The sequence below is a fragment of the Myotis daubentonii genome, chromosome 1 (genome assembly GCF_963259705.1).
Source record: "Myotis daubentonii chromosome 1, mMyoDau2.1, whole genome shotgun sequence".
In the NCBI taxonomy this organism is placed as follows: domain Eukaryota; kingdom Metazoa; phylum Chordata; class Mammalia; order Chiroptera; family Vespertilionidae; genus Myotis; species Myotis daubentonii.
The window spans coordinates 140,693,499-140,705,762 of NC_081840.1; the positions used below are offsets into that span (position 1 = coordinate 140,693,499).

A 12,264-nucleotide genomic window follows, 5' to 3' on the forward strand; every position below is an offset into this window, starting at 1 on the left:
AGGGCAAGGGAAAAGGACAGTTCTAGAATTTGAAATGAGTAAGCTAATGGGGAAGAAATAAACTCATCTGTGATGTTCTAGTCATTCATCTACTAGATGCACCTAGCCTCAAATACCTTAATAATCTCTAAGTTACAGTACATTGTTTATAATAATCCCAAGTCATAAAAAAATATTAAACATTTTTTTCTGTTTCGTAAGGCAGAGATGTATACTCTATTTAAAAGATTATCATCTAAAAATGGTTAACATAAATGTCCTACTCCTTAAATTTAAAAACAAACAAACACAACTTTAGCTTTTTCAGCTATCTGAAAAAAATAATTTTTAATGTGGAACACTATATTCCCTGATGGTAGGAGATAATCATTATATATACTCAATACTTGCAAAAATTTAGATATTCTCTGACTTACTTTTGGTGATATAATGGTCTGTTTCTGACCATTTAAAGTCAGTGGTGCTAATTCTTTCTTACTGATTGTTTATTCTGTCCTCTAATTGCACAATACTAATGGAAAAGAAAATAATACCCAAATTGTGGGGAAATGATTGCATAGCAGCCACTCTATGTTGATGCTAAAATGTTCCTTCTAGAGCAGCGGTTCTCAACCTGTGGGTCGCGACCCCTTTGGGGGTCGAACGACCCTTTCACAGAGGTCGCCTAAATACATCCTGCATATCAGATATTTACATTATGATTCATAACAGTAGCAAAATCACAGTTATCAATGAAAATAATTTTATGGTTGGGGGTCACCACAACATGAGGAACTGTATTAAAGGGTCGCAGCATTAGGAAGGTTGAGAACCACTGTTCTAGAACATGGAGTAAAAAGTTCTCTGAGGTTGGTAAAATTGTTATAGAAAAATAACTGTCTTTATGGTCCCATTGTGTTTCCCACGTAATCAATAATAACATATACCATCTAAAAGAAAGGAAAAGCAAACACCCAATTTCTAGGTGCATGGCTTTGCTTAAACTGTATTTCACAAATCCCTTTGTTCAGTCAGACTCCAGTAGTTCCCTTCCTCTGTACCAGCAGTTCTCACAATGTGGTCCCCAGACAAGGAACATTAGCATCACCTGGGATCGTGCTAGAATTATAACTTCTTAGATCCCATTCCAGATGTACTGAGTCAGGAACTCTCGGGTAAGACCTAGCAATCTGAGTTTTTATTGGGCCCTCTAGCGGACTCTGTTGCTTACTAAGGTTTGAGAACTACTGCTGTAAATCATAACGGAATGGTAAAATTCATTATCTTGAATTTTGCAGTACCATTTATAATTATACTAGAGACCCAGTGCACAAAAATTTGTGCACTCGGGGGATGGGGGTCCCTCAGCCTGGCCTGTGCCCTCTCGCAGCCTGGGACCCCTCGGGAGATAACGACCTGCTGGCTTAGGCCTGCTCCTGGGTGGCAGAGGGCAGGCCCAATCCCTAAGTGCAGCCCCTGGTCGGGCTCAGAGCAGGGCCGATTGGGGAGTTGGGGCGCCGCCCCCTATCATGCACAGAGCAGGGCGGATCGGGAGGTTGCGATGCCAACCTCAGTCACGCTCAGGGTAGGGCCAATTGGGGGGTTGGGGCACGGCCCCCTGTCACACTCAAAGCAGGGTCGATGGGGAGGTTGCGGCACCACTCCCTGTCATGCACAGAGCAGGGCCAATCAGGAGGTTGGGGCGCTGCCCCCTGTCACACACAGAGCAGGGCCCGTCAGGGGGGTTGGGGCTCCGTACCCTGTCACACACAGAGCAGGGCGGATCAGGGGGTTGGGGCGCCGCCGCTCTCACACTCAGGGCAGGGCCCGTGGGCGGGGGGGGAGGTTGGGGCACCGCACCCTGTCACACACAGAGCCGCAGGGTGATCAGGGGGTTGGGGAGCTCCCCCCATCAGAGCAGGGCGGATAGGGAGGTTGTGGCCCCGCCCCCTGTCACACAAAGAGCCAAAGGGCGATCAGGGGGTTTGGGCGCTGTCCCCTGTCACGCTGATCCCGGTGCCGGAAGGCATATTACCCTTTTACTATATAGGATAGAGGCCTCATGCATGGGTGGGGGCCAGCTGGTTTGCCCTGAAGGGTGTCATGGATCAGGGTGGGGGTCCCCACTGGGATGCCTGGCCAGCCTGGGTGAGGGGATGATGGCTGTTTTCAGGCTGGCGGGTGACTGAAGCTCCCAACTGCTCCTTTTTTTCTTTTTCTTTTTAATTCTGGACCAGCTCTAGCTCTGGCTCCAGCTCTGAGGCCTCCGCTGCTAAAAGCAGGTGTCTGGTTTGTTTGGGTTCTATAATCGAAACACTGTTTCAACTCCAGTTCTGAGATCCCGGAGGCTGAAAGCAGGTTTCTGGGGTTTTGTTTAGCTTCTATATTTGTAACAATGTTTTAAACTGCTAGCTCAGAGGCCAGCAAGGCAGGCGGGGAACGTTGGAGTCCTCCGTCACTGAAGCAAGCAAGCCTCATGTTAGCTTCAAGCTGCCTGGCTGCCGGCCGCCATCTTGGCTGGCAGTTAATTTGCATATTGCCCATATTAGCCAATGGAAAGGATAGCGGACGTACGGCTAATTACCATGTTTCTCTTTTATTAGATAGGATTCCAAAATCTGCATATATTAGCTATGTAAATTTTTCTTTATTTACTGCATACTGTCCATTTTATGGAGAAAGGGGTGATTCTGTCAACATGCATTTTTTGAGGATCTCCTACATACTTGATATTGGCGTTCCATTTTTTCCTGTAGAAAAATTTGAAGATAATCTGAAGTCACAGTACTTCTGGAGGCCCAAAAGAATGGAACTTAGTTTTGGAATTCACCATTTTGCAGGAAAGGTAAGATCTTTAAGGAATTGTGACTGAGTTTCTCTTTAGTCTTTTGTCGAATAATAAAAGTAGACATGAAAATTATGGCCTGAAATATTTACAGATGGTTATAATGAGATAGCCATCTGTGTCTGCCCCTATCTGGCCCTTACTCTGCTCTGCAACTTCCTACAGTCTGTCCTGGCCTTTACCAACCACTCTTGCTCCGACCACTTTCACTTCTAGCATCTACCCTGAAAAGATAAAAAAATAAAATAAAATAAAAAATCCTTCAACAAGCACAAGGTAATAGGTTTTCTAGAGGAATTTTTATTAAGAAACTAAGGGGAAACAAGCAAGAAAAGAGACAAGCCTTCAACAGTCCATCCTTCTAATCCTGACATCTGGTTTTGGGTGAGATTGGCTGGCAATAGGTACCTACTTTTTTCTTCTTTTAATGAAAGCTGGAACCTTTATTATAAACTGACTTTTTCAAACATTAGTGCTTCTCTCTTCACTGCCGACTTTGTCTCTTCTCCCTCCCAACAGGAGAAGGTGTCAGGCTAGTGGTGTGGTCGGGAACTGAGCTAACCGAGACAGATGGAATTGGTTAATGGACTGGTGCACAGTTAGAGGAAGAAATGTTTATGCATCGACAGATACACACTCCCACAGCAAAGCAAACTTCAGTACTTAGAGGGCGTTTTCCTTCCCTTCTGCAGAGAATAACAGGCCGTTCCCTCACAATGATGTTATAAATATTGGAGGACTAAGAAGGTATTAAAATCAAGAAAGAATGCAATGGATTAAAAATAAATAAACAAAATAAAATGATTCATAACCCTGAGCACTCTAGTTTACTAGAACTATATTCCACAAACTTCGATATTCCACAGACTTGTCACTGAAAAAAAAAAAAACAAATCTGCCTTAAATATTATAATTATAGCCCCTCTCATGACTTTTAGCATCTGATTTTTCAAATAAGCCTCCTTTAAAACATCCATTAAGAATTGCCTATGATCATTTTACCCAGGTTTTAATAACTATATCAGTCTTCTTGGATTGCCATACCAAAAATACCACAGGCAGAGTGGCTTAAAACAACAGAAATTTATTTTTTCACAGTTCTGGAGACAACACGGCCAAGATCAGGTGCCAGCAAGGCTGGTGTCTGTTGAGGCCTCTCTTCCTGGCTTGCAGACAACTGCCTTTTTGCTGTGTCCTTATATCTTTTCTTTCTCTGTGTACAGGTTGGGGTAGAGAGAGACAGATCTCTGGTGTATCTTCCTCATTTTAGGACATCAGTCCTCTGGGATTAGGACCCCAACCTATGACCTCATTTAACCTTAGTTACCTGCTTAAATACTCTCTCTCCAAATACAGTCACATTTGAGGATGAGGATTCAACATAATAATTTTAGAGTAACAGAATTCGGTCCATGACAACAGCCATATTGGACCAGCCTACAGAGATCTTTGGGTTACCTTGGTTTTTAGAAAGCCTTAAAACTATTCACCCCCACAGTGGATGTAGACCATTCTTACTACTGAGACAAAAATCTGTAATGGCTAATTCACTGCAGTGAATCAATTATAATAGAAACTAGTGACCTGTCGCACAAAATCGTGAGAGACACAGGACATCCTCCCTCCCACCACACCATGGGACCACCCCCGAGTCCTGGAGTCCCACCCCGTGTGGCCGGCGCGCTGCCAGATGGCCCGAGTCCTGTAGTGCCACCCCGATGCCCTACCTCAGGCCGCACACAGCGGTCGCCGGAACCCCCGTGCCCTCGTGGGGCAGCAGGAACCCTGGTGGAAGCCCTGCGCCTGCTGCCCCACCCCTGCTGCCCACGCCACTATCTTGTGACAGCCTTATGGTGTGAGGGTCAATTTGCATATTGCCTCTTTATTGTATAGGATGAGAATGCCTGGGTGGCCCCAGTGTGCTTCCTCCTGCCACACCCAACCCTCCAGAAATACACCAAATTTCCAACATAAAACATGGGAGGAATCAAACTTCTTTTATCGTTTCAACACCCAAAAAATCAGTGAGACAAATATTTTTCTGACAAGATTTATTAGTAAACCTGGAGAGGATTGCTTTTCCAACCAAGTTGTAAGGGACTACCTTTATAAATCTTTGTATAGCTGTCACTCCGCACAGGGTAAGCTCTCAATAAATATCTATCGATGATGATGATGATGATGATGATGATGATGATGATGATGCCAGTGACACTAATTGTGATGATAATGATAATATACTTTATCAACAGGTCCTCTATAATGCAAGTGGGTTCTTAGCTAAAAATAGAGACACTCTTCCAACTGATATTGTGCTGCTCTTGAGGTCATCAGAAAACAGTGTAATTCGACAACTAGTTAACCACCCTCTGACAAAAACAGGTAAGATGAGACAATTACCTTTAAATGAAAAGGTTTTTCAGGCCTGATCAAATAGTTTCTGATTGTCATTTTCATGAGTATGATCCTCAGTTTTTCATATTGGTTTGTTTTCAGCTCACTAAATATGCAATTATTAATATCCTCTGCCTAGATCATCTGAAGAAAATAATAAAACATAAGGAAGGTAGGTTTTCACTAAAGAGAGTGAAGCATCTCCCAGAAAATGTGGTGTCCTAGCGCCTCACTAGAAGAATATGCTCACCTCCAGAGAGTTCAGAATTGCCTGCTATTTTCGAGCGGGTAGCATCTGGATGGTTTGAGGTCTATAGGTTTAGTGAGCTCTGACTTACTGGTTAAAGACTCACACGACCTTGTTCCATTCAACCATATACATTCTTAAATTTGCTTTTAAGAGAAAAAAAGTAGTGTGGGTTGTTTTTCTTTACTGGAGTTTGAAATTTTCCTCTGCATTTTTTATAGTTTTATTGATGTATAACTGACATATACATATGCACATATTTAGACAGTAAAATTTGATGAGTTTTTGACATACATAAATACCTGTAAAACCGTCACCACAATCAATAATGAACCTATTGATCACCCCCAAATGATATTTCCTCATGGCTCTTTGTAATCCTCCCCCCACTCTTCCCTGCCCCTAGCCAAATGTTCTTCACAATCTTAAGTCTTCCAATCAGGAGGCAAAATATAGCTCTTCATTTATTTACGTCTTCTTTAATTTCTCTCAACAATATTATGTAGTTTTCAGCATGCAAGTCTTATATATCTTTTGTCAAATTATTTGCTAGTATATCACATTTTAAGCTATTATAAGTGGTAATTTTTAATTCAAGTTCTGTGTGTTGCTACTATATAGGAACCCAGTTAATCTTTGTGTATTAATTTTTGCTGTGCAATGTTGCTTAATTTATTTGAGTAGGTGGGTATCGTTTATTATACACAGAGTTTGCTATAATAACAGATAAAATGGGGGAAATATTACTTTAGGCTTTGAAGCAAGAGCTTATGGAACTCATTTCCCCAAAGAATAGTTTTAACCTAAGAGTTAAATTATAAGAATAATAATCCTATACAGTGGGGCCTTGACTTACGAGTGTCCCGAGATACCAGCTGTCTCTCAGCCGATTTTTTGCATTGAGTTGACAGAGTAATTTGAGTTAACGAGCTCCTTAACAAGCTCCTTAACAAGCTCGGTCTTGGAACGAATTAAACTCGTAAGTCAAGGCCCCACTGTATAATAAAAGCCTAATAATAATCCTATATAATAAAAGCCTAATATCGTCCAGTCTGCCATTCAACCAATCAAAGTGTAATATGCTAATGATATGCTAAGGCCACTCCACCACTTGCTGTGACAAGCACTGACCACCAGGGTGCAGACAGTCGACCGCTAGACCAGTCGCTATGACATGCACTAACCACCAAGGACCAGATGCTCCAACTGGTAGATTAGCTTGCTGCTGGGGTCCGGCCAATTGGGACTGAGCAAGATGAGCAGGACATGCCCTGGAGTCCTCGTGGTCCCTCCCCAGCAACCAACTTCCTGGCGTCCCTTCCTGGCCCCGAACATGCACCAGTGGGGTCCCTCGGCCTGGCCTGCGCCCTCTTGCAATCTGGGCTAAGGGACCCCCCTCCCAAGTGACAAATTTTGAGCACCGGGCCTCTAGTCCTATATAATAAAAGCCTATTATGCTAAGTGTCCAGTTGTCTGGTCAGCCATTCAACCAATCAAAGAGTCATGCTGATGATATGCTAAGGCTGCTCAACTGCTCACTGTAACGTGCACTACCATAGGGCAGACAGTTGACCGGTTGACCAGTCACTATGACGTTCACTGACTACCAGGGGGCAGACACTTCAAGTAGTAGGTTAGCTTGCTGCTGGAGTCCAGCTGATCGGACTGAGCAAGATGGGCTGGACACGCCCTGGAGCCCTCCCACAGTCCCTCCCTGGCTGGCTAACCTCCCGTGTCCCTTTCTAGCCCTGACCATGCACTGGTGGAGTCACTCGGCCCTCTCTCAATCTGAGACCCCTCAGGGGATGTCAGAGAGCCAGTTTCGGCTCACTCCTATAGGGGGAGCACCAATCAGCCAGAAGCCGGGCTCACAGCTGGGGAGCACAGCGGTGGTGGCGGGAGCCTCTCCCACTCCGCGGCAGCCCTAAGGATGTCCAAGGACTTCTGGACTGTGAGACAGTTTGAGGAACCCCCACCCCCAACCGAGTGCACGAATTTTGTGCACCAGACCTCTAGTGATGTAATACATTTAGAAAGGACTTAGATTCAAGACATTATAGATGCTGTGGCATAAGGTATCTAAAATGTTCAGACTGACATTGTAAACAATAACTGGGGTTCAGCAAACTCACCTTGTCTCTACTACAGACATAAAACATTGAGTTATTAGCACACTGACTAGCCACTATTTGAGTAAGTTTTTTTGTTGTTGTAATTCCTATAGGATGTTCTACATAGATGGTCATGTCATTCTTGATTAAGGAGTTTTCCCTTTCTACTCCATTCTGTTTACTTTTTATTTCTTCATATTACCTGGTTGCACTGGCTAGAATCAACAATGTAATACTGGATAAAACTAGCAAGAAAGAATATTTTTGCCTTATTCCTGATCTTGGGGCAAAAACATTCAGTTTTTCTCCATTAAGAATGATGCCGGTGGTAGGTTTTTCATAGATGTTCTTTATCAGGAAGAAGTTACTTTCTAAACCTCGTTTGCTGAGTTTTTTAAAATCAGCCATGCATGTTTGAATTTTTCCAAATTCTTTTTCTGCATCTGAGGTATTTTCTTTGCTTGTTTTTTAATCTGTAAATATGGTGAGATACATTGATTGATTTTTTTAAATGTTATGACAATTTTTTATTCCTAGGAAAAACCAGACATGGTCATAATGCATTGGACATTTAGTGTAATGCCTAATTCAATTGTCTAACATTTTGTTAAGAATTTTTGTATCACCCTGCCCAGTGTTCTCAATGGTTTTAAAATCAGCCCCTGGGACAGTGATGGCGAACCTTTTGAGCTCGGCGTGTCAGCATTTTGAAAAACCCTAACTTAACTCTGGTGCCATGTCACATATAGAAATTTTTTGATATTTGCAGCCATAGTAAAACAAAGATTTATATTTTTGATATTTATTTTATATATTTGAATACCATTTAATGAAGAAAAATCAACCAAAAAAATGAGTTTGCGTGTCACCTCTGACATGTGTGTCATAGGTTCGCCATCACTGCCCTGGGACCTAAGGGTCTCGGGTTTGATCCCCGGTCAAAAGCATGTACCTGGTTTGCAGGTTTACCAGTAATCCCCAGCCCCAATTAGGGTATTTTCAGAGCCAACCAGTCAATGTGTCACTCTCACATCTCTCTCTCTCTCTCTCTCTCTCTGTCTTTTTCCTGTCCCCCCCCCCCCACCACCACCCTCTTTCACCCTCTCTGAAAATCAATGGAAAAAATATCTTTGAGGATTAACAACAAAAAACAAATTTTTTTATCTACGTTCATGGATATTGGGTAGTTTTCTTTTCATATGATTATTTTTTCTGATTTTAGAATCAGGATAATAATGGCCTCATAGAATGAATTGAGATGTATTGCCTCCTCTTCAATTCTCAGGAAAAGTTAAATGAGTATTATTTATTTCTAAATTGCTTTATAGAATTTACTTGTGAAACCTGCTGAGCCTGAAGGGCTTTTTGTGATAAAGTTTTTAAGTACAGATGTAGTTTCTTTAATAACTATAAGGCTATTTAAGTTATCCAGTGTTTTTAATAAGCTTTAGTAGATTGTATCTTTTAGGAAATTGTTCATCTGTGTAGTCAAATTTATTGACATAAAGTTTGTTATTATTTCCTTATACTTTTACTATCTGTAGATCTTGAAGTTATGTCAGCTCTCTCATTTGTGATATAGATAATTTCTGTCCTCTCTAATTTTATTCTTGATATATTTTCTAGAGACGTCAATTTTATTGATATTCTCAAGGAACTGGCTTATGGTTTCATTGATATTCTCTATTATCTTTGCTTTCTATTTTGTAGATTTTTTTCTTTTTATCTTTATTGCCTCCTCTCTTCTGTTTATTTTGGGTATTTTGTCTTTTTCTAAGTTCTAAGCTAAAAACCTAGGTCAGTGATTTAAGAACATGTTTCTTTTTTTCTAATATAAGCACTTATATGGGTTATTTATAAGTCTTATATTTAATTTTTAAGTATGTTGGGATTTTTCAGATATCTTTTTGTCTGGGCTTCTAATTTAATTCTGTAGTTAGTGCTCAGGAAGCATATTTTGTATGACTTAATCCATTTAATTTTAACTAAACATGTTTATGGCCCATAATATGCTCTATCTTGTTTTATGTTTCATTTGCACTTGAAAATAATGTGTATTCTACTGTTGTTGGTTGGAGTGTTATATAAATGTTCATTAGGTCAACTTGTTTGATAATAGTGGTCAAATCTTCTATATTCTTACTGGTTTTCTCCTGTTTCTATCAATTACTGAGAGAGGGGCTTAGACATATGTGACTATAATTGTCAATTTATCAGATTTTCCTTTCATTAAAATCAGTTTTTGCTTTATATAGTTTTTGTATTTTTTCACCTGAGGATATGTTTTTATTGCTTTTAGAGAGAAAAGAAGAGAGAGAGAGAGAGAGAGAGAGAGAGAGAGAGAGAGAGAGAGAGAGAAACATCTATTGGTTATATCCTGTACACACCCCGACTGGAGATCCAACCTGCGACCTCTCAGTGATGCTCCAACCGAGTCACTGTCAGGACTGTTTCATGTTTCTTTAAGGTCTACTAGTGGGGACATAAAAATTTAGAATTGTTTCATTTTCTTGATGAATAGACCCCTTTTATTATTATTAAATTACTCTTCTTATCCCTGGTAATATTCATTATTCTGAAGTCTACTTTGCCTGATAATGATACAGAGACTCCAACTTTCTTACAATTAGTGGTTGAATGGCATTTTTTATACTTTTAATTTCAACTTATTTTTGTTTTTATATTTAAAATGGTTTTTTCTAGACAGCCTATAGTTGATCCTTGCTTTTTAAGTTTCAATCTGAAAATCTCTGCCTTTCAATTGTGGTGATCAGACCATTTACATTTAATGTGATTAATTATATGTTTGGGATGACTCTACCATCATGTTATTTGTTTTCTATTTGTTCCATCTATTATTTTTCCGAGTCTTTACCTGGGTTCTCCTCTCTGCATTTCAGCCTAAAATCTCTGCAGACAGAGAAAACTGGGGTAATTGTAGACTTACTTCATTTATTTCCCCTTTCTCATGGATCACTGTCTTGTACTGCTTTATTAACAATGTATAACAAGGGTTTCTCCCAGACAAATACTGTATGATTTAATTTATATGAGATAGTCAAATTCATAGAGACAGAAAGCACAACTTTGGTTGTCTAAAGTTGAGGGATGTGAGAATGGGAAGTTAGTATTTAATAAGTATAGCATTTCCATTTTAGGCATGAAAAGTGCTATGGAGATGGGTAGCAGTAGTGGCTGCACAACATTATGAATGTATTTAATACCACTGAGAACTTTAAAATGCTAAATTTTATGGTATGTGTATTTTACCACAATAAAAAGAGAAAAAGGAAAAAAACAAGACTGTTCCATATATTTTGTATGTTTTTTAGTTGTTTCATTTAATCCAGTCTGTTACTTTATCTTGCCTAGAAGCAAGTCTTCAGTTTTGATCTTAACAATTGTTATCTCTTTCTGTATCCACCTATAGCCTCTAGGCATCTAACTCCGTGCTTTTCATCCTTATAAAACATGCAGCCAGGTTCTCAATACTCTGTTATGCCTCCTGACTATCAGTAGAACAGTCAAAAAGTGTTTCAGGAACTCAGAACCTCAAAACTAAAGCATATGGGCTTTACATTCTCTTAGTTATGCAAACATGTGATAATAACAGCGACAGCAATAATAGATAAATTTGTTTTAAAATTGCACTGTGCTAGGCACTGTGCCAAGTACTTTCATTTATCCTAATACCCACACTCTGAGGAGGAACTACTTTTACAGATGATACATTGAAGTTTAGAAGTGTTGAGAAGCTTTTTCAGTGTTATCCCAGAGAAGTAGGCTTGAAAAGTCAGGCCCTTCAATTTTCTATTTATGCTGTCTCCAAGATTCTAAAATAACCATGGCCCTTTGCATGTATGACTTCAAATATGAAAGAGTTCAGCCCTGCCCGTACAGTATAGTTCAGTAGTTGTACATTGACCTATGAACCAGGAGGTCACTGTTCCATTCCTGGGTTGCAGGCTCTATCCTCAGTTTGGGGTGTGCAGGAGGCAGCCGATCAATGATTCTCTCTCATCATTGATGTTTTTATCTCTCTCTTCCTCTCCCTCCCTTTCTGAAATCAATAAAAAAAAAAAAAAAAAAGTTCAGCCCTCATTAGGAGGGGACATGCAGCATAAGGCCTTGCAGCTCACATCTCCAGTTTGGTTTATCATAGGTTTGTCATCAGATAAACTATAAAAGCAAACTGGATATAGTTTCTAAATTTAAGATTTATGCTAATTTTAGTACTTACCAATATGCATACATGAATTTTAAAAAAGCTTTCATTTATATTTTGTTAAATGATTTGATGTTTAGCATACAAATTTTGTTCAAGTGAAATTATTAATCCTTTACTAAATTTCTCCTAGTTTTTTAGTTTCAGATAAACTTGCAATTTTTATTAAAGTAATAGGATCTATTAAGTAATGGGTCTATCCTAATTAATGTGCTACCAGCACTTTGTATATTCATCACACCTCTAAGAAATCTCCAAGTCTGTGGTAATCTGTTTCTGAAACTCCCTGGTAATCCTAACGATGATGATACTGATTCAAACTCCTGACATGCTTGTCTGGAGGTCATCTGTTGCTGCCTGTCCTCCTTGCTGTGTTCAGTCAGTTTCCCATTTGAAGAGTGACAGTGTCGCATGCAGCGTCAGCACAGCAGGAAAGCCATCGCACTCTTCTCAGCACTTTTCC

At 40.2% G+C, this 12,264-nt stretch overlaps 1 protein-coding gene across 1 annotated transcript in view; it reads left to right on the forward strand.

Moving 5' to 3' along the window:
- The window catches only part of MYO3A (myosin IIIA), a 213,019-nt gene that overhangs the window by 137,272 nt on the left and 63,483 nt on the right, over positions 1-12,264 (forward strand). Inside the window, exons 20-21 of the mRNA XM_059660968.1 lie at positions 2,736-2,824; positions 5,077-5,206. Of these exons, the coding sequence (XP_059516951.1) occupies positions 2,736-2,824; positions 5,077-5,206 (219 nt within the window). The remainder of the gene's footprint in view (positions 1-2,735; positions 2,825-5,076; positions 5,207-12,264) is intronic.